This window comes from Taurulus bubalis, assembly GCF_910589615.1.
Source record: "Taurulus bubalis genome assembly, chromosome: 2".
Taxonomy (NCBI): Eukaryota; Metazoa; Chordata; class Actinopteri; order Perciformes; family Cottidae; genus Taurulus; species Taurulus bubalis.
The window spans coordinates 9,813,475-9,836,576 of record NC_136590.1 but is presented as its reverse complement, the minus strand read 5'-3'; the positions used below and the strand labels follow the sequence as shown (position 1 = coordinate 9,836,576).

Sequence of the window (23,102 nt, the reverse complement as noted above, 5' to 3'; positions counted from 1 at the left end):
GAGTCAGCTATAGCATAAGTCTGAGGGAGTCTGCTGGGTGTAACTGTGGTAAATGCTTTTCTGCTCTAATAACTGTACAGCAGGGAGGCTGCCAAATATAGTGAGAGCATTAATTAAGTCTATAGCCAAGTTAATTCCATTAGATTCTATTGTACAGCTTGGCTTAATTATCCATTTTGGATGCAGTGCAGTTCTCTTGTGCACTTCAAAGACTGGGAGCCTTTTTACTGTAATTACTGGTAATTTCCTAAAGCAGGAATCTCAGGACTTGCATTGCAATGAATCCGATCACACTGAATCACCCATCACACTTAGTTTCAGTTTCTCAATAAAATCAATGTGTGGAAACCTGCCAGCTGAGGAAAAAACATTTACGATGACTATACGAGATGGGATGAAGGGATTATTTTCATGGGGATAAATCAATCCCTCCATTTGTAATGATGAGTCTCCCGTCTGTCAGCCTACCTGTCTGGCCTGGTAATACTCTCGCAGCAGCTGGTCTCTCTGGATGATGGCCTCTGTCCTCTCCTTGCGGGCCACGTCCCTCTCCTCGCGCACCGTCTCAATGTCCTTGCAGGCCTGGCTTAGCTCTTTCTGGGCCTCGGCCTTGTCCTTCACCTCATGGCAGTATTTCTCCAGCAGCTCGTTCTTTTCACAGATGGCCCGGTCCCTGTCCACTAGTGCTGAGGCCAGCTCCTTGAAATCAAACAACATCATATTACAAGTGGGCGATAGAGATCATACGAGAGTAAAACTTCCAGATTTTTCTAACTCACTCCGATACATGAAATGTTGTTTTTCTAATTTAGTTCTACTTCGTGTCGTTCACCTACTTATCGTGACCTACTTATTTGTCCTGGTTACTGTGCAGCTGTGACACTCAAACAATAAAATATTATCTTATCTCAATGACCAAAAAAGGTGCGACTAACAAACGTCCTATAAAGTCGTTTTGTTAATTTTTAAAAAGGTTTATTTGTTGCGTTCGTTTTGAGTTTTTGTTATTGGCTGGGTGACTCATACTGGACTGTAGTCTTTCAATACCAATGATGACACATGATTGCCTTTTAGCTAGCCTAAATAATCTCCTTGTGTTGCCAAAATTAATGATGACCGGACAATTCCATGATCCAATCAGGACTGTCCAATCAGGACCTCAATATAAAATATTTAACCCAAATGAATTCTTAGAAGGGGCTAAGGACCCTGTGATTCAGCCGTTACCTGTCGGAGAGCCTCTAGCTCTTCGCTGGCCACCCGTCTCTCTGAGGAAGTGTTCTTCAGCTTTGCCTCGGCCAACTCCAGCCCAGTCTGAAGCCTGTCCACCTCTTTGATCACCTGATCTCGTTCGCTCATGATCAGGCGGTACTCGTTGATCACAGAGTCCCGTTCCTCCCTGTATTTCTCGCCGTCCTTCACCGCCTTGAGCTGCTGGGTCTTCTGCCGAGTCGCCTCCGACTGCAACCTGTCCATCTCTCGCTGCAGCTCCTTGTTCTGGGCTGTGGCTTTGGACAGTTCTTGCTGTGTGTTGTCAAACCTGCACCACATCGATAATTAAATTGAGTTTCATGAAACTAATGCTCTTTATAAATGGTCACCCTCAACATTTGTATATTTTCTGAATTGCTTCAAAAAAAAATGTTTTAATTAAAATAATAGAAACAGAGACAAAAACAGCAAGTGACCAAGCTTGCAATCTCAGCATCATGAATGAAAAGTTAAAATGGGAAAGCATATGCCCAAAAAGGCAAAGCTTTATCTGCCTTGCATTAAGAAAGTTTTAAGCACTGTGCAGATTTGACCTTGGCTCAAGTACTGAGTTTGAAGCAAAGTTTGCTGCAACTGCTGTTAATCATTAGACTTTTTACAGCTGCTTTGTGAGTGTGTGTGTGCGTGCGCAGCTCCGAGTGCGTGTCTGTGATATTTCCGGCTATACCTTCTTATAGACGAGTACTGCTGCTGATAGTGGATGGCAGCATCTCTCTGCTTAAGCAGCATATCCAGCTGTTTCTGCAGCCGGTGGTTCTCTTCCTCAGCCTGGTCCAGGCGACTGAGGTCTGCGTTGTGACCGGCCGTCTTCTCGTTGTAGCGCTTCCTCAGAGCCTCAAAGTCACTCTTCAAGGCCTCCAACTTGTCAACAGTTGTGTCATAAAGCTTGTTGAGGACATCAGAGGAGCCCTCTCTCATCACCTGAAAATGACATAATTCTTTCTGAATTAGAGGGGTACAATGAGACAACTCGTTTCATCCATTTGCGGTGCATTTAAATAAGAACACTAAGGATGCCGCCAAACAATGCAATAACATGTTTTACATAATATAAAGATGAGATTTGGTCATGCCTTTTTCAAGTCAGCTTTAATGTAAATAATGACGTTTTAACAGATTAAGCAAATTTTTGTGCCAAAGCACTGTTAATTTAAATAAAAGTTATCAACCAGAAGTGTAGTCTTCAACTGTGAGCTGAGGTAGCATAGCAGGCCAGAGCAAAACCTAAAGCCAGATTCTGTAAAGCTTTGACCTTTACATTTATGGAAAAACACAAACAGAAAAGTAGTGCAAGTTTTCCAATGTCTATAAAAAAAAAAAGTCATAACAATAACAGTGCTTTCACACCCAACCAGTTTGGTGCGATTGAAACTAACCTTTGAATTTGCCTGTTTGGTTCCCTTTGTTTAGTCTGTTCTAAACAACTGCACCAAGACCAGAAGATATTCGATAGTAGAGTAAATGCATAAATTAAACTACTATTATATGTGCATATATTCAATCTATGTGCTACAGTCAAGGAAGACATCCTGGGGCCTTCTGGTGGTATAGTGGTTAGTTTAACTACAATGTTCAAAGTTCAGTCGAGGTTAGACTGCTCAATGAATGAGATGCCTCTAGGTCCATATATCAAATCATGTTTACATCATGTATCATTTGGTCCAGACCAGGTCTACCTCTAATCCAAGTCCTACACACATATACTTCAAGATACATTTTATGTCACTATTGTCTAACAATTAGACAATAAAAGGTCGACTTTGGACTGACATCAGGGAGATCATTTGAGTCCCAATTTGACCGACGCTGAACATGAGCTCTGAGGTTAATGAGGCATGTATCCATACCATCAAAGAGCCACGTAAGACATTCCCTGATGGACATATTGTCTGACTGCAGTCAGAAGGTCAGATCATTAAATACAACCGACGGTGAAACAGTAAAGGATGCACGGCAAGTAATTTGTCTAATTTGAAAGAATGATGGAGACATGGGAGTACGAGCTTGTCTGACCGCATTTCTCTGAATGATGTTGTTGTCTTGGACGAGGAATGCATTGATTTCTGTCTCGAATGTCAAAATGCAAATGATTGAATCAGTCGGACCGTTTGCACCAGATTATGTATTCTCATTTGTAGCCGTGTAAGCATGAATGTAGATGGGATTGACAGTTCCACGAGTACCTGCTGGTGCAGTATCCTCATTTCAGCCACCTCTCTCTGGTCGTCGTCACGCAGCCTCCTCAGCTCCTCGCAGGCCTGCTTCACATGGTTGTGCTCCCTGACCAGCTGGATGTTGTCCTGTCTCACCGCCTCCAGCTCGTCTTTCAGCTGGGCCTGCTCGCTTGCCAGACGGCTGTGCAGCGTACTGCGGAGAGATCACAGACAGAAACATCAGGCTGTGGGCACTGCCAGCCGAGTTTAAAATCAGCATTACAGCACAAAGAAATATGACCATGCCTTAGGAGTCACAGACCAACAAATAATCTAATAGTTATTTTGCTCGTAATATATGTTTTGGGGTTTTTTTAAGCATTGTTTGCGCTACAGAATGTCCGAAAAAAAAAAAGAAGTGAAATTCAAGAATGATATAAAAACAGCACAGTGCTCATTTTTAAATGTGTTCTGCTCACATTCCTGCCAATAGTTTTTAGGTATTGACTTGAAGTTACGCGTCTTTTGATGACCAATGTCCTTCTAGTCATTACTTGCTTTAATCTCCACCTTAATTGAAAATCAGATGAAATAAATAAGTATGGGCTACAACCAGAGACAAGTTCAAGCTAACTCTGGGTTTCTAGCGAGCCACTTGTAGTCGAAAGCTACTCTCCGATGCACCCTGGTAGTTATGCATTTTTTAAGTCCTTACTTAGGTATTTAGGTAAAATAATTCCATGGTCAATATTGAATATTGTCAACATATCTCACTCAGGATTCTTCTTTTCAGGTCTTCAGGCAACTTCAAAGATGCCAATTAGTTTTATGCCAGTATAAACAGCATTTTATGTAAAACTGGTAACAGTACAGACATCGTATCCTCCAGAATTACTGCGTGCTAATGCTAGCCTACAGTACAGGTACGTGTTAAGCGATTTATTGATTTTAGTACAATGCACTGGTTGGGCATGAATGTGTTTTTCCATTCACAGAGGATTGTGTTGAGTGTGAATTGATGAGTGCAGAGACAGAAAGGACAATACTAAACATACTTTCTGATGTGCAAACAGGGCCCAGAAGGAGCGGCTTAAAATGGCAATAATCTGTCATCTGCCTGGTTGTATTTAGGGCCAGATGTTGGCTCCCTACACTTTGGAGACAGTATGGCATCATTAAATCACACAAGTGGACCAGCCTCCCTTTCACATCGACTCGGCTTATTTCACAGGACAACAAATGCTGTGTTGGTAGCATTATCCTCATGGCACAGATGCCGTGCCATGCCACACAGGGTTCAGATGATGATTACAGAGCACGCTTTGGTATGAACTTTTCAAGAAGGGGATTCCTTTGGGAACGTAATTCAGCCTCTGCTCAGAACCTTTGGTCTGAAATGACGACTTAGGATTTACGCCGCTAAGAAGACAATAAAAACAGTCTTTTTCTAAAACAATCACAAAATTAAATTGATGAAGGGTTGTCAGGATGTTTTTAAGGCTCAACTGATAAAGGCTTCATCCTGATTACTCTCGCAAAAGTTAAATCTGTTCTATGCAATCTGTTGTGAATATGTCAGAGGGAGAACGGAATACCAGCTAAAACCCTGCAGGCGGAGGGTGAATGCATAGAGAACAAATGCTACGGCTGTTAAAAGATTTACAAAAAAGCCCTGTAGTAGGGCTATCCACTCACTGATAGAAGTCTGCTTTCTTCACAGCCTCCTCGCACCTCTTCAGGGTGGTGCTGTGCTGGTTCTGCAGGGATTGCAGGTCTGCCATCGCTTTCATGCACTGCAGCTTCAGACGCTCGTAGTCGTGACCTGCTTTTGAGTTTGGTCTATTTCACAGGGAGGGAAGAAAGAAGAACAAAATTGTGATGCATTCAAAATCAAGTTTTAAGACACCACATGAGAGAAGCAAGAGTGAGCTAAACATCATACACACTTTGCGCTCATGGGAACACTAGGGAAGAGAGGCATCATTAAAATCCTATGCTACCCTCTTGTTTTACAGAGTTAAGCACATCTTTAAACAACTTTGCGTCACATAAGACCGTACTTCCCTCGTTTCTTTGTTGCTTTTAAAAAGCTGAACTTGGCAAAATGCCTCCATTCACAGAGTGCAGGTATACACAGGATCACTGCGCTTTTCTGTCAATGTTTGTTTTGGAAAACAGGCAGTTAGGTGCTTGAGATCAGAACAGTACCTGCAGTCATCGAAGGTGGTTCCAGGTGAAGAGAGGGCCAGACGTTTGCGCAGTTCGTCCCTCTCACGGGTCACATGTCTGAGCTGGAACAGAACCGTCTCCATCTTCTCGTTAACCTGGTGGCTGTCCATGTGAGCGGGTGGAGGGGAGGAGGCTTGACCGGGAGTACCTGCGTGAGTCAGCATGTCACTGGTGGCATGTGCCATTTGTAAAGCGCAAACGATGGGGGCATTTGTGCAGCTCCATATTTTTCTCTTAAATGCTCAGTCAAGATAATAGATACACACAACTGGTGTCACACAACTATAGTCCATGTTCTTTTTCTTTCAACGTTTTACTGAAAACGTGCAGGCTAGAAAGACAAAATGAAAACGCGAACAAAAGACTACTTTACTGGCAAGATCCTCGGACTGAACTTAATTTTTGTAAATATTAACCAATCACAAGCAAGAGCTCTTTGACACACACACACGATTTTTGCAGCCAAAATCTCCCTCATTGTTGTACTCATTAACCTCAAAACATATAAATACATTACACAGGAATCCTTCCAACCATACAAATCAAAGTTTGGTTTCCCTTTTGGTGGGATTGACCAGTCAAATCCTCTCTCCCTCAGAGAATGACTAAATGTAACAGGTCTGTGCGGTTTTCAAAATCCTTCTCACATCTGTGTAATCACTTGCATGTGCTCAGCGTCTAAACAGGCACCAATGACTGACTATTATTTGACAACTACTTTCTCACAACCCATCAAACACTTGTTTTTTGTTTTCCCACCCCCAGGGAGATAATGATTTTATTGCTGACATTTCTACAACACCACCATGAGCGCCACACTCACCTAAGCTGCTGAGAGAGCTGCTGCTTTCTGAATCTGACGGCATCGTGGACAAGATGCTGTAAGTGGACCCTGTGAGGCGAACAAAACATTAAAGTCAGTTGTGAGTGTACTCGACCGTGTCTGCATTATAGTCAGATGAATATCTCCAGCATTGTGTGGTACAGCAAAGCTGTGGAGCTTGGGTTACATTCGGGGGCCTTCACTGAAAAAAAGTCCAGCTGAAGGCATAATAAGGTGGGACTTTCCCTAACTTGGGATGACGACGCTGTGTGCTGACAGCAGAGTGTGGCTAATTATCAGTTGGGCAGCAAGCTTGAATACTGACTAGCCAGGGCCCCAAAGAGGCTGCAGCCTCAGAGCTTCTCCTTTTATCTCCTCTGACAACATCACAACGTCCCCCCTGTGAAAGCCCCTTCTTTTATAGCCTACAGTGATTCATAATAACTGTACAGAAAGGGAGCCTCTGTACAACACTGGAAGTATTATGGAGAATATCATGCAATTTAAAAAAATGTAATAGTAATTCCTGAAAAGAGTCTGAAAGCAAAATAAAATTCCATCACTGGTAAAAGTATTAATTAGTTAATGAAAGCCATTACAAATATTTTGTGTGCGTTTATAGCATCTATCAGATCATTGTGATGACACTCAGCACAATTCTTAAAAACACATTTTAAAGAAACTCTCAAAATGTTTATGTCAAGTCCACCAATAAGACCATTGGTGGATGTATTGTTATTGGAAGTCTCAAATATTGGCATCAGCTGCAAAAATCCAGTATTGATAGGGCTAGCTTCAAATGTTTAGCCACACACACACACACACACACAAAAAACTGTCAGAAAACAGTATAAACAACCCATCACAATTTTCAATAGAACCAAAAAAGGTAAAGAAAATAGTACATCCTCAAATTTATTTATGTATAATAATGTTTGACTGACTTAAACAATGAACAGATTGTGAAAAGTATGGTATATTAATGTTTTGCTGGTTGAATTGTTTCAACTCTTCATCAAATGTGAATCTAGTAAGAAGGACCTCCACAAATTTTCCACCTTTTAAGCGTGTCAGGAAAAAGGCTTGAGATGTTTAACAGACTGCACAAGTGATCAAACAACCAGCAGTGGACATTTACTGAGATCTGACTTGGCTGTGGGAGGAGCAGCTTACAGTTCAGTTCAGTTAAATCAGCAACTTCCAGGCCTGATGTAAAGTCTAGCGCTCGACTGGGAGCGGGAGCATGACAAACGATTCTATTTACCCACGTCCCAGTACTCTAAATCAATCCCTAGCTGGATAAGTTCCCACTAGCTAAAGGAGACTGAGTTTGATTAAGACTGGAAGGAGCCCAGCTAACATGGCTCACCCCTCTTTTTCCCAGCAAAGGACTGAAAGAAAAAAAAAAAAAAGAAAGACTGATGTGCCTCAGGAACCGTGGCATCCCATGGATCAAGCTCTCTTTGTTCTCCCTCTAGCTTAAATTTCCCATGACTCTGTTTGAGCAGACAGTGTCTCAATGGGAAAGGTTCACCGTGTCATAGCTCACTTTTTCTGCCCGTGTGGAAGTCATGTGACCTCGCTGCAGTATGACCCTCACCCCTCAAGTATCTCATTTAAGTTGATCTCTTGTCCAAAGGTCACAGCAAACTGTGCATATTCTAACCTACGTTAAAACATTTATCTCAAAAGGCAAGGCAAGTTTATTTGTATAGCACATTTCAAACAACAAGGCAATTCAAAGTGCTTCACATCTAAAGATCACATCTGGTACTCAACTATCTGGTAAATACTGTGCATTGTCCATGAAAATAGTTTAATGTTCTTGCTCAGATCTGACAGAGCTTTTAATCCTAAATTACATTTAACTTCCTAACAATTTAAAATTGTGCTAGTCCACGAGGACATGTTTTATTTCTATTGATGGAACAACAAGTGTCCTTCTGGCATCTAGTTTCAGGAAGGCAGAAAAGATATTAATTTATCTCGTTGGCAATTAAAGTAGAGATAAACAAGCATCCAGTGTTGAATTTGTGAACTCGATGTTCATATGTAAATACATTATTCACTGTACTGCACACTTTCCATTGCACATAATTCATCAATCTTTTACATCTATTATTTTCCTGCTGTAATGTTTTAAAGAGATGACCGTGAGGTAATTAGTCAGATTTCATGCAAGTCCCTCTGGAGAAAGCTTTACACAACAGTAGTCACATATATAGTAGTGCTCCACAAGACCTGTTAACAGACTTTTGTGCGTAAAATCAGACTTCCGGTTTAACAACTATTGCATTGCAATGAAGTTTGGTACAGATGACAATTGTGCCAAGATAAATAATTGTTGTGGTCCAGTGTGAAATGTCTCAACAACTAAAAGAGGAACTTGGTGCAGATATTACTTATCTTTATGAACTTCTTGACCAATTAGCTCCATTATCAAGTCAAACTTTTAATTTGTCAAAAACTTGGGGTTTTAACAATTTGAGGGTGTAATGTTATGGAGTTATATGAGTCATTTGCGCAGCTGCATTTGAACTCTCATCTTATTTTGCAGCAAAGCGAACACGTCAGCCGCGATACACACCCTTCTGATTCGTTACAGTCATGTTATTGTTCTTCTAGAAAAGGTGAGGACAATCCGAAAACAAAAAAACAAAAAAAAAAACAAAAAAAAAGGTATCCAGCCCTGAAGCTATGGTTATATAACTAGGACATCAGTTTATTGAAAACAAACAATATTAACAGCAGTGAAAATCTTACGGCTCTGTGATTGTTGCATTCGGCTACATTTAGCATCTCTGTTGTTTCTCTGGGGTTTAATTTTAGAGTACCTGCTGGGGTTAACTAATGAAGCTCTCACTCATTAACATTTGTTTTGATTTCAAAGATGATCTAGCTCTCTCACCCTCTGGGATTCTGGGTAACTGGGGAGTAGTTAGATCAAGCCTGTGCACACCATTTGAAAACATAGGCTATGACTAGCTACTGTTTTCCTGGGGAAAGGCCCTTCTTTTGGCTGTGTAGTGGAGGAACCTGTCTGCCCAGTAGCAAAAAGCAGCTCAGCCCATTTGCGTCCTGTGTGACTACCAACAGGGAGCTGCAGGCTACGAAGAGCAGTCCAAATCATGTTCATGTGTGAAACCCTCTACAGCAGCAGAAAGCCTATCAGTACTCCTTTTTAGACTCTGTGCACGATTGTGAAATGCAGCGTAAAAGCTTAGACAAATAGACTCACTCTGCAGCTTCAGTTGGCGCATTAATAATGAGGACAGAATAAATACATAATTAACACCTCACAACGCAATAGTTGAACGTGTACAAAGTAACTAGCAATGCAAATATTGCTTTTGAAATGCAAAGGTGCAGTAGATGTGCTGAACAAGAACCATGTACCTGTGTGCAATTGTGTGTTACTGCTGCTGAATATTATGTGTAGATATAAGTATTTGGACATAAATTGTGAGCAGCTTTTCACTCTGAATTTGAGGATAAATGTTTTACCATCATGAAAACAGTATTTCTGCAGCTTTAGGATTCAGCCGTGAGGTAGAAACACATATTTAGCGATATTGATTGCGGAGTAGGATAGGTGGTGTATTTTTATAAGCAAAGAGGGGAACATAATTACACCTCATATTACTGTGAATGAACTGCAGAGAAGAGTAAATGCATCACAAAATAATTAGACAGGATGGCGAGAAATGCAGGCCTAAAAACAAAAATCTGTTATATCCAAAAACGTGTACTGTAGTGCTGAAATATAAATAATGAAGTAAATGTATTAGTTGATCCAGAAACGAATGACCATAGTTTGGATGAAAAATTACAATTCTTTTTGATTGACTGATAAAACCTTTGCAGATTACAGTTTCTCAATTAAGGATTTGCAGCATTTCTCCGTCTGATGTGATGGTGAAGTGAATATCTTTGTGTTTTGGTCTGTAGTACAGACTAAACAAGCCATTTGAAAACATTTCCTTGGGCCGTGGGACATTTTAATGGAACACTTTCTTCACTGTTCCTCACATTTCATAGAGCAAATAATTAAATCAAAATATGAATGAGCAGACGAATTGCTAATGAACATAATTGTTAGTTGCAGCCCAACAAGCAATGTGAGCATATCAACTTGGGCTCTGGGATTTTTTTATGAACATTTTTCAATATCTGTTTTTTCAAGTAATTTATATTTTTCATTTAAAAAAAAAAAAAAAAAAAAAGTTGAATTGTTGTTTGTACCCAGACCCAAATTAAATCAAACTACACTATATATATTATCCCTTTATAGTAAGTCTGTGTGCATTAAAAACACATTTAATTCTTTACTCATTCATTTGACAGTGGGTTATTGATTTCCACACACACGATTGTTTGAGTCTTTTTAGGTCCATTAAATACTTTCGCAAAGGGCTGGCAGGCTGTGCTTTTAGTGACATGGAAAAGGAAACAAGCACAGTAGTGTGAGTGTAAATAAGCATCAGGTCACATGATAGTGAAGCCCACTCTCTCTCTCTCTCTTTATACTTGACCAAAGGAAAACCCATGCCCTTCATCAACTTGACATATGGTCAATACCCCTAATGGTAGTGAGATCATGAGCAGAGCAAGATCGAAACCAGGTTCGACCATTTTCAAAACAAAACGAGGACACACTAAACACACCATTCATAAAAGCTAAACATGCTTCCTCGCTAATCTACTCTTATACATGGCTTTTCTTTCAGGCACGACAATGCACTGCTTCATTGTTATTAAGCGTCGGATACATATTCTGCTTCTTACCGGTTGTGTGATCCACTGGTCCGGTGCCATTCAGCAGCACGGAGTGCAGGTGAGGGTGCGTCTTCTCCAGGGCCGTGCAAAACTCTGCGAAATGGTCTCTGTCCTTACTCAGGAGTATCTTCAGGAGAAGGTCCACTTTCTCAGAGTTGCTGGAGCAGTTGTGTCCCAGCTCGTAGCGTTCAGACTGGCTGAGGGTCCCGCAGTGAGCCAAAACATCCACAACACGGTCCGCATCTGTTATCGACTCCACCAAGTTCTGGTAACATTTCTCCAACAACTCTTTATGCTTGGGCTCCATCTCTGTATCGCTGCGCTTCGGGTTTTAACCAAAACCAGCCTCGGGGACAAAACCCAGCGTCTTTACGTTGCTGGTAGTCAACTTCACTTCCCACTACTGTCGTAACTCGCCGAAACTATCCCAGTCGACCCAGTCAGGACGGTTTTCAACCCGAATTGAAGGATACACAAGAAGTAGCCATATTTGTTGCCCAAGGCTGTTGACTGCGCGAAGATGACAACACATTTTCCCAACCGCCGCTCCGTCCTTCTCGACAAAAAAAAAAAAAAAGGAGACGTCTCTGCCTTTTAAGTTCCGCTGCGCACACGTTACGGAGACATTGTCGTCCTGAAATCAAGTTCTTTCGACATGTTGAAAAGTGTAAAAACAAACTCTCCAAGAGCCTCTCTCGCTCTCTCCCTGTTGTCAGCCTACAAACTCCGCCATGTCTCACCGTCCAAGCAGCTGTAGCTCTGTGCCAATCATATTTCCGTGCAATGGACATTTAAGGTAAAAGTAGGCGGGGCTTTGTTTGTAGACGCACCTGGCTCTCCCGCTGCTTTAATTCCCATTACGAAAACTATTATACGGTTATCATACTACCTTAGTACGGAGTGTAACTAGGTACATTTACTCAAATAGGCTACTGTGGCTACTTCATGCACATTTGAGGGGTTTGTACTAACTATACTATAGTATGTCCACGTTAAGCTACTCCACAGTTCAGAGAAATGTATTGTACTTTTTACTCCACTACATTTATCTGACAGCTTTAGTAACTGGTTATTTGAGTGAGTTTATCATTGCAAAGTATAAATCAACTAAGACACTGTGATTGTATTGTTATAGACCTTGATATATATTGTTGTTCAGCAGAACCGCACACAAAAAGGTCTGTGGATTATTTTAAGTAACTGGGTGATGATTTTCTGGGAGGAAACTGTTGAGCTGTTTTCAAATGATATGTTTTGGGTGCTTTGAGCACCATGAACAGACAGCTATATAGTCCTATATTCGAGAGAAGGCAGACATCTCTACAAACCATATCTCCAAAACTATCGGTAACTCACACCAAAACAATCTAGACTAACAAAAGAGCACTACAGATAAGAGGAAATAATGTATTTCATTTACCAGCAGCAACATTAAAGCTATCCACACATTAAGGAATCACTAATTATAATCCAATAATATCATATTTTTGTTTTTGAAAAGGGCCATTCTGTATAATGAGTACTTGGTAGTGTAGGTATATTTGAATAGAAATACTTTTTAACTATTACTAAATAGAGTAAAAACAATTGTGCACCAATGCTCATTGTGCACAATGGAGCAAACAGTGTTTACAGTAATGCAGTTGTATACATATTACAGCATTACAAATCATGCAATTATTGAATATGGTCTTTGCTTCCTATACAGCCTCATCTGTTCACTGATTAGGCTAGATATTATTTATCTATACGGGAAATCCAGGAGCTTTTACTTCATGATTTGATCTCTTCTCAGACCAGATTATATACCTCTGGATTGTATAGTTGCCTGTTCCTCATCTGGATTGTCCCCTGACACATCTGCCCAGCTCTGTGAGCTTTCTTCTGCTCCACATAATCCATCCGATCTCTATGGAGGCTGAAGTCACATATCCTTAATAAGAAACAAATGTTCTAAATGCAGACAATGGAATCACACCTATTATTTATGTGTGCCTATCTGTAGCCTAAGTACAGACAGATGAATTGCATGCAGAGAAGCTCAATGTGGAAATCTTTTAACTCGTTTACCATAATTGCTGACAGTGCACTGTATTATTAAGGGGCTTTAGTGTATTCAGTGTATATCCTTTATGAGGATTGTGACTCATCAGGAGCTAGCTGGTGCGCACAGGGCCTGGCTTTAGAGCTTAATGCCGAACACACTGTGCCTAAACATTTCCTTACTGAAGTTTAGCAGCTTTAACAATGTAAGTGGTTATGTAACTACTCATTTCTGTTTTCCTGCAGGGGAAATCCATTTTGCGCTCACCAAGAAAACTAGTTGGAATGCTTATGAATTATGTAAATTTATAAAACCATCACACTAGATTGAAACAAGGGTCTCTTTCACCCAAAAAGCCTCAAACAATGCAGTGAAAACATTAAGACCTTTATAGAGTAATTTGTCACTGCTGACAGTTAGTGTGCTGCTCTTCCTCAGCTGGACCTCTGCCGACTGCAAACACAAATAAAAGGAACAGGTTGGACAGGTTTTATTTTTGTCAAATATCAGAGGATGGAGCTCAAGCCGTGCAGGCTGCAGCTTTGCAGGATGGATAGTGATATCTGCTGCTGCATCTCATTATGTGTTGTTCATCTAATCCCCGGGTTTGTAATTTGCTTATATGCACTCATGAAGTTTAAAGCAGGATTATGTGCCTGGCAACCAAATGTCTCCTAACTGCACATTCCTCATTGGACGGCTGGAGAAAATCCACTGCAAATAAACAATTTGTTCAATGCTTACTTTTACTGATCGTCTACCGTATTAACATTAGAGGCCAGTGATGGCGATGTGAATTAAGGTAAAACATGGACTAATCTCAATAGATTTGCTAAACTAGATGTATTCTTTCAGATTATGGTTAAAGCTATCAGTTGTCAAAATGCTTCATTTATGTTTTCTTCAAAATAACCATATAAAACAAGAAAATTCAAGCTAAAACATGGGCCATTTGGCATCAAAGTAGTTAAATAACTCATGTTAAACATACAATTGCTATTATTTGATTTACATTTGTGATATGAAATGTAAGTCACATTTTCTTGCGATGAGTCACTCCAAATTAAAGAAGAAAGAAAAAAACCCTTATTTAGTCATTAAAGAAAAGAGAAAGCTCCGGGGTTATGATAGGAAGTGTGAGGGCTAATTTAAAGGCTGACCTTCACAGCTCCCAAGTACCGCCGATACTGATGACGCAGACAGATGCTGTCGATTGGCACGATTCCCATTGGCACAAGTCTGACGTCTCCAATAAGTGCATCCCTTGCATGTGTGTGCATCTAAGTGTGATCAAGCCCCGGAAAGAGTGCAGCAAGTCCACATTTAAATAATTAAAGCACTTTTTTTCTTCTTCTAGAAATCAGGATCAGGGAAGTGTTTTGTTTTGTTTTTTGAAAGTAAAAGCAAACCAAATGGGAGGCCCCGCTGATTCCCTTTTGACCTATATATTTTGAAGGAGGTTTGGGTTTGAGAGAAAATACACAAATACCAACATCAAATATTCATCCCTCTTTGTCCCCCGGCTGGTGGGGGCTTTTCATTTTGAGCGCATATGAAAAGTAGTGAAGTGAGAAAGGTGTAGAAGAAGTGCGGCTCGGTGAAGTCATTTGTCTCCCCATCACAGCCCCTCTGCGGCTGCACTTAAAGGCCAGTGAGCACAACAGAAATAAGACTTTAGGACATCCGTGTCTCCAATATGGACACTATTTATAGCCTTGAGAAAAGCTCTCTCTGCCATATAACTTGAGCTCCATTGCAAACCTGGACATGATTTCCCCCTCTCAGATGAGACAGCAAAGCAGAGACTTCACTTATTTAAGACACATTACTCGCATCTTTTAGCAAAATGTGCAGCTCTTGATGCTCTGAGGATGGGGGAGGAGAGGGTGGGAGTTTGTCTGCAGTCATTGTAATACCGACCTAGGTGGAGAAAATGAGGCCGCCTTTGAAATGCAAATTGCTCATTGTGTGCTGCCTCAGAGCAGAAAATCCACAGTCAATGTTTCATGCAAAACACATGATCCCATTTCACAAAGACAATCCAGGTATGCCAAAATGTTTTTTTTAATGAAATGAGAAGTGGTTGTTTGTGAGACTGGGACTATCAAATAGCAAAATGTTAGAAAACTAAAAAGGCATCCATTGAACTTCAAACATTATTATTGTACATGGCTGCAAAGTAGACTTAGGTTCAAAGACACACTTTCAGGCAGCAGACATGATAAATGGCACCTCATGTGAATAAAGAGCCCTCTACTGGCAGTAAAACATACAAACCGGTAAAAGACACTCAGGAAAAAAGTAAACAAAATGATGAGAAATTAACAATATATGGATTTCTGCAATCGTGCATGTATGATTATAGATTGTTGGCAAGATAAACCACAGTGAAGCTTCCATTAGGGTTCAACATGTTACACTGCAGCCCTGACAAAAAGGCACAAAATGATCCATCTGTAGGCTTTGGCTTTTCAGCATTCAGAAAGAGAACATTGTCTGTAAATGGCGAACAATGATTGGAAAGGTTTACACTTCAAGAACAACAGCAGAGTTTTGAAAAGCTGATACAAGACAAAAAGCTAAATTGCATAGACTTGCAAGCAGGAGTAAAAATTTTTAGTTAACACGGACAGATGCAGATTGTTATTTCTTACAATAAAATTAATTGTGGCTAGTTTAACGAGCAGTAAATTATCACATCTATTCTGAGTGAGATTTAGTCAGACATCATTTGCTAAATAATAAAGTCACGCGACTTTGTTGAAATGCTTGGCGGTGAGGTAATCTTTACCAGAGTAACACAGAAACAATGCATGTATAAAGTAATTAGCTCAATAAATCCTTGTATATGTACTTTGAATATTAGATAAACGAGACACTCGCCTTGCTCTGCATCTTACATTTTTCTGAAACTCTATTGCTCTTGCAAATACATGTTTCTTTAATGATAATTGCAGTTTAGCAGTTTGTTGGAAATTTTAAATACCATACTATAATATAGATAGTATAGATATATTATATAGTTAACATCTTACTCAAGTACGAGATTTTAAAGCTATCTATTGCATCTTTAAAAAAAAAAAATCATATGAATATATATGTACTATTTGGCAATCACTTACTACAATATAGCAGCACAAATAAAAGAACATTTATAATTGTAATCATACTTAAGAGAATAAAAAAGAAACAATGACTGTTGCCATAGGAATACTAACTTAAACTGCATGCATCAGAGGTGATATATGATCCTATAACATTGTTTCAGTGTGGACATATATTTTGTCCTCATGTAGGGTTATCTTCCTTTCCTTTTAGTCGTTACCTCCACACAGCTTCAGCAGCAGCTTCTTGTAATCCCCGGAGGTATCACCCTGAGAAACGACGCAAAATCAACATGGTTTTCAAAATATGTTCATGAAATGTAAAAACTGTCAGCGCAACATGGTTTGTGGGACTTACTGAGATGTGATTGTACAGTGATTTTCCGTAAGTCTTCACATATGCCTGTCTGATGTCCAACATGTCGACCTCAGAGCGGGTCACCATGATGCGGATGAGCGTTGTGTCCTTGGTCCCTGCTCCCTGTCGACACATCACAACGCAACACTTCATTGACTGCAGCAGTGACATCTTCTCCTCCGACTCCCCACAACAATGTCAGTGCAGGAAACAGTTGGTTGGTGATAAGTAGAATACAATGCGATGATGTACCTGCATGGCCTTGTGGAGCCTTTCAGCAAAGTAGGCAGGAGTGTTCTTGATGCATTTCACTGGGAAAAATGAGCAGATGTAAACAGATGAGTCTTCTAGGAATCGGCAAAGCCAGACATTTTTAACACTTTTGTTTTACTAAAAAGGGACAAGATACAACAGATGTTGTAAAGAGGTAAATGAAAATACAAGAATAGTCAAACGCTGATGGCTTGAGGTGGACAACATAAGACACTGATGCTGTCCATTCAAACTCAGTGCAGTAATAATGACCACACCAGAAAAAGATGTGTATAAAAGGTGTTGCCTTTGCCAAAAGGTTTTGCTCTCAGCCCTTTTTTTGTTATTGCAAAAGATTATAATTTCCCCAAAACATACACTTTTCTTCTAATCTTCACTACATTTAAGACGTAACAATTGGAAGGACCAAAAATACATTTTAAGATATTCCGGACTGGTTTCCTGGAATTGGGTGCCAAATTCTTTGGTGGTGTGGCCCATTTTAAATAACTTCAATGTATTGCGCAACAACAACCAAATAATCTGTTCTTCTGATTGCACATCTGCATAAACATAACATTCTAAAATGGCTAGGCTAGGTTTTAAATCAGATTTAATCAAACTTGCAAACTGTAGGTCTATGAATAACTGTATTCTGATGCAGCTGTGGTTGTCAAAATGTTCCACTTTTAAAATAACACATTTGGAGAGTTTGCTTTTGATCAATCATCAAGTATTAAAAAGGTATTTAGGGCAAACGGTCGCCAGTTTGCATCAGCACGATATTTTTAGTCCTTCCCGGAAAACCAGTCCAAACAAACATCTTGACAAATGGCTTCAATATATACTTAAAGCTTCAACATGTTTTTGGAAAGCCACTTTTGGTTGAGGTTTGGAAAAGAGACCCAAAGAACGTACCCACGGCCACCATGCCAGACTCCACATTGCCAGACATTTCCCTGCAGATGCTCTTCTCAATGTCTCTCCCACACATCTGCTGGTACTCCTGGAAGACTAATAAAGACAAGGCACGCCGAGACAGTTGGTCATAATATTTGAAAACGCGTGTGAAACGCGTATCGAAAAGGTCAACATGTGTGTTTATGACACTGGAACAACAGAAGGCACGCGGTGAACTTCAATAGAGGACGGGAAGGAAGCAATCGATCGGAATTTGAAATTACACACCTGCTCGAAGGTGAGGCTTGCTGCGAGCACACAGGACGGCATTAAACTGAGACTCATCCGTTCCAACTTTATTTTCCCCGGCAGCATACAGTTTCTGTCGCCCACGCAGACACACATAAAATCAACAAGGAACATGATCAGACGTGCTAATTTATTTCCAAGAATGTTACAACGACAAAACCAACTTGAAACCAGTACCTGCGCATCCTGTTTGGCCAGGGCGACGTCAACAGTCTCCCTTTCGTCACGATTTCCCTAGATAGAGAAAGGCGTGGCGTGTTCATTAATACAGTCGGGGCTGGAGTACAATGACAGTCAAAACTAAAAGGTTCACGCGAGTTCAAAATCTGTTTTGACAGAGCCAATTATGAATCAGGTGGAAATTGTGCAGCAGCTACCTGACATAGAGAGACGAGGAGTCTGCGGAAGTGACCGGAGGTGTCGCTGCTGATGGCGTCCTCCAGCTTCTTCCCGTACTCTGGAAGGAAGGTGTGGCTTTTTTATTATACATTCATTTGCATAATATTTGCATATTTAGACATTTCTCTTTCTCAATTCTCTTTCGAAGCACAAACAAAAGGGTAATTGCATTACCTACAATCAAATTTGAATTAAATAATTTGAATTAAAAAAAAAAAAAGTCTCAAGATCAGAACTCACCAGCTTTGTAGATTCTGCTGAATTCATGAATCTCTGCATTGGAGCGTGATGAAAGAATCTCAATCAGACAAGCTTCATCGGTTCCTGCGCCCTGCAAAAATATAGAAAAGCCTCAGTGAGACACAAAGACACACCTGCTTAATAAAGTCAATAAAATGGTCAGAGGTCATCAGCCATGACTCATCTCTCAACTTGTATGGCCTTAACATGCATTCAGAGGTTAGTTTTGTTCTTATTTTCCAACTACATGATGAGTAACATGCGGTTTGGACTACAAAACCAAAATTGAAGAATCTGCTGAGACAACAACTCAAGCTTCCAACCTTTATAGCCTCTCGGAGTTCAGATGCATCAAAGTGTGCAGAGCTCTTCATCATAGCGAGAACCAGTTTCTCAAAGTTTCCAGTGAGCTCAGACTTCAGATCGTGGCTTAAATCCTAAGAGGAAACACACAAGACAAAAAACCATGAGAGCAAGCTTGGCCTGGATATAGCTGCAATACAGGGACAATGATGAGCAACAGATTACAGAATGAAGTTCGACTGTAAAAATACAACCAAACAAACAAATTTGTCAGGAAATATTAAAAAAATTACCTTTCCATAAGTCGTTTTATAGGCTGCTACCATTGGAACCCGCTGCTTGTTGGTACGGCTTCCCAGAAGTTCAATGATGGCATTTTCATCAGTGCCTGTTAAATATTTTTCCGGATCAATTATGATGTTGAATGAAAAGGGACTGACCAAATACAATGGTCATCAATGTTGAGTGACAACACTTCAGATGGGTTTTTAACAGCATTTACTGACCAAAACCCTTCATGGCTTTGCGAAGAACCTCAACATCCCTCAGTGGATCAGCACCTGGGAAGTCTTTCAAAGAACCTCTGAACCCTTTCTATGAAAAATAAAAAAAATCAGCAGATAAAACACTGCACAATAGTTGGATGTGCATTGGAACATAGTTTGAGGAAAGTCCAAGGATGAAGATGAATGCATCTTACAGAAATGCCAGGTGCCTTAGCGTTAGACGGTACTCCACTTCCATACCCAGGCATTGAGGGGTTATTCGCGGGGGCTCCGGGGTAGCTTGGCATGGGCTGGCCTGGGGCGGGGCCCCCTGGGTATCCCTGCTGAGCCCCTCCTGGCTGCAAACAGAGGACAGCTGTAAGTGCTAGGTCCACAGGGACATATAGAGCAAATATGGTTTAAGTAGGAGATAAGGTGATTTAAGCAAACAAGAGATTCAGCTGAAGTCAGTCCATATGTTATTAGTAATGTGGCACTGCAGTGGTTTAGCGTGAGATAAGAATGTGTGTACCGCTCCATGGCCGCCTGGTGCTGCACCCCAGCCTCCACCTGCAAAGAAAATATTGACGTAACATACAAAAGGCAATGTATGAACAATTTGTATGCATGTAAAGTTTCACAATTCAATAGACTATCTTGGAGCCTCACCTCCTGGAGGCATGGAAGGATAGCCTCCAGCTCCTGCCTGAGGAGGGAAGCCTCCAGCTGGGGCAGGGTAGCCTCCGGGTTGGGAAGGGTAGCCCCCTGCTGCAGGAAGGTAACCGCCCGCTGCGGGAGGGTAACCACCAGCCTGAGCTGGGTATCCTCCTGCCTGAGCTGGGTAACCGCCTGCCTGAGCTGGGTATCCGCCCGCCTGTGGAGGGTAACCCCCCGCCTGTGGAGGGTAACCGCCCGCCTGTGGAGGGTACCCGCCAGCCTGTGGAGGGTAGCCGCCAGCCTGTGGAGGGTAGCCGCCTGCCTGTGGAGGGTAGCCGCCAGCCTGTGGAGGGTAGCCGCCAGCCTGTGGAGGGTAGCCGCCTGCTTGGGGTGGATATGCCCCTTGTTGAGGTGGGAAGCCCCCTCCTTGTTGTGGGTATCCTGGGTAGCTCATCTTCAGAACCTAGGGGTGACATGAAGTTGGGGCGTTATACTATGACGTATGAGGGTCATCATAGGGCTCTTTGTTACCACAGCACCTTTTCTAGGAACCATTTCAAAAGGAACACAGGCTTCTTCTTCTTTTTTTTTTTTTTTAGAGTTGTATTTCCTGTTAAAGTTAGGTTTAAATGTACTTCATAACTCTCTCAGTCTCTGTGGGTTTTATGATGTGGTAAGACAAACATGGACGTGTTAAAACCCCCTGTTTAGTTCCTCAAGTAGTTACACAACTATTGGTTGAAAAGGGCCAACCTTAAAACACTGGACTGGGAACTATGCAATATCTATTTCGAGTATGACATTTTCTCAGTTCTATGAAAATAACAAACTGATACCCTACCGTCTCACCCTGCACCCATTTGGTGTCATCCTAATAAAACACTCTAAACTCCACCCACAACTTCTGTAAATTAATGAATGAGCTGCAACTTCAGACAAGGCCCTCACTTGAGCCTCTTGCAGATTACACTCAACAGGCCGCTTGACACCATCACCATTATGACGACAGAAACCCACCACTTCCATCTTGCCCTGATACCTTAACACATGGTGATGACAACAGAGTTAAAGTTGTACTTCCTATTTCCCAAGCACTGTAGAATGAAGAGTTGTTGTTGGAAATACACAACTGTTAAGGTGGCTCTGTGTCATCCCATATCCAAGCAAAACCCTAATTACAGCTGCAGGTCTGTCAGCTGTACTGAGCGATAATCAAGCAGACTGTAAATACGCTTGGTTTACATGCACACAAGAAACTAGGTACTGGTAGAAACTGCATATACATACATATACATTTTTTTATTGTTACTTGAGGCTGTGCAGAACAAGCTCTTTCATGATGTTTTCCTGACAGTGTAGCAGTACCAAAATTGTACAAATAGTAAAATGCTTAGCTCTACAAACAGGACTTCTTCAGTTATTTACAGACAACCAAAAGGTACCCGGATGTAACAATGTGATTCATTTAGAGCCAGGCAGAGAATCACAGGCCTGTGTTTTCAAAAACTCGCCGACTAACGTTAGCTGTAGCACTGAGATTTTACAGTACTCTTGTATCTGTCAATAATATATAGGCTATACGCCCATATGCTGTGACACCCAATGTTAAATGTCACACCAACATCTTTGACTCCCAAAAGTTCGTACCCGCCCTGCGGTCCGTTAACGTTACACGCCAACCTACTCCCAGACGAATAAGTTGCTGCTTCGCATTTAGCATCCAGTATAAACAAATACCAAGAGGGACACGTAACACATTATATAAAAGTAGCAGCACGCCATTTTGAAATACTTTTATAATAAATAAATAAATAAAAAAGGAAACCCGTGTGTTGGTGTTGAGCAACACTGCAGCTGCACAGTGACTGTTTAGTCAGCCGAGGCTAAATTCCCACATTCCACACTGAGCTCACAGATGCCGCTGGATTTATTATTAAGTATGTTGAAACTTCGTTGTTGCCTACAACGCAACGCATTACAAATATTTCGCGGCTATTTACAGTCTAAAAACGTGAGATTTAGAGTTACTTACTTCAACTGCTACGTACTTCAGATCCAGGAAGAGACGGGCGGAGAGCAGTGAGAGATTAGCCCGGAGGTGGGTGGGTCCTCAGCATTGTTTCCGTCCGGCAGTAATAACCTTTGCTCCGTTATTATTGTCCTCCCTTCTTAGAGGAGAAAGCCTGATGTTGACTCATCGGGCTGTCGTGTTTAGTTTACACCTCAATATTTGTCTAGAAGTGAGTAGATAAGTTGTCCATGGTGATGTCACAAGCATGACATTGTGGATAATTAGTTCTCAATCTTGTTTACCTTTTTTTTTTTAAATACTTCCGTTTTTTAATAGTCTCTTGCCTGAAGGAATTTAAAATATTAAAACATATTTCATGGGCTAATATGCAGTTATTCCTCATATTTGAATTATGTTAAACATTCAGTGGCGACAAAACAAAAAACAACCACTAGATGGCAGCAGCCGACTTGTGCTCAAGACGAGCATAATGCAGGGTGGTTTATTCTAAGTCTACCTGAGCACAAAGCAGTGTGGGATTTTCCTTTTTTATTTCATCTTTTTGTATTTTATTTCATTTCACGTATGATGAATATTACATCTAATGAGAAAAACATCCCCATTTCGCTCCCTTTACCTCTCCTCATACTGCATCACTGCAATCAAAACAAAGAGCCTTCATGAGTTTTCTTAAAAACATTATATTTTACATCCATCTTTGGCATCACAATCTAGACAGTTATCAGTTGTAAACAGCAGACAGAGACGTTTTAGGGGGAACAAATGT

At 41.0% G+C, this 23,102-nt stretch overlaps 2 protein-coding genes across 3 annotated transcripts in view; both read right to left on the bottom strand.

The window, feature by feature from the left end:
• Positions 1–11,560, bottom strand: part of LOC306733246 (disks large homolog 5-like) — a gene marked incomplete at its 5' end in the record, with an annotated part of 28,895 nt that extends 17,335 nt beyond the window's left edge. Inside the window, 8 exons of the mRNA XM_079214455.1 lie at positions 469–699; positions 1,228–1,540; positions 1,940–2,193; positions 3,456–3,639; positions 5,121–5,264; positions 5,634–5,802; positions 6,478–6,546; positions 11,263–11,560. Coding sequence (XP_079070581.1) covers positions 469–699; positions 1,228–1,540; positions 1,940–2,193; positions 3,456–3,639; positions 5,121–5,264; positions 5,634–5,802; positions 6,478–6,546; positions 11,263–11,560 — 1,662 coding nt within the window. The remainder of the gene's footprint in view (positions 1–468; positions 700–1,227; positions 1,541–1,939; positions 2,194–3,455; positions 3,640–5,120; positions 5,265–5,633; positions 5,803–6,477; positions 6,547–11,262) is intronic.
• Positions 11,561–15,342: 3,782 nt separating this feature from the next.
• Positions 15,343–20,758, bottom strand: anxa11b (annexin A11b; the record flags this gene model as incomplete). Of its 2 annotated transcripts, XM_079237026.1 has the most annotated exons (14): positions 15,343–16,671; positions 16,760–16,882; positions 17,012–17,070; positions 17,930–18,025; positions 18,200–18,293; positions 18,398–18,454; positions 18,598–18,677; positions 18,860–18,950; positions 19,183–19,296; positions 19,456–19,550; positions 19,669–19,756; positions 19,863–20,006; positions 20,180–20,217; positions 20,317–20,758. In XM_079237026.1, 14 exons carry the CDS (start codon positions 20,756–20,758, stop codon positions 16,612–16,614), a joined length of 1,581 nt encoding a protein of 526 aa, XP_079093152.1. In that variant the 3' UTR covers positions 15,343–16,611. The 2 variants fall into 2 exon arrangements, with proteins under 2 accessions (XP_079093152.1, XP_079093153.1); XM_079237027.1 differs by lacking the exon at positions 20,180–20,217 and having other exon boundaries at positions 19,863–19,988; positions 20,354–20,758.
• Positions 20,759–23,102: the final 2,344 nt, after the last annotated feature.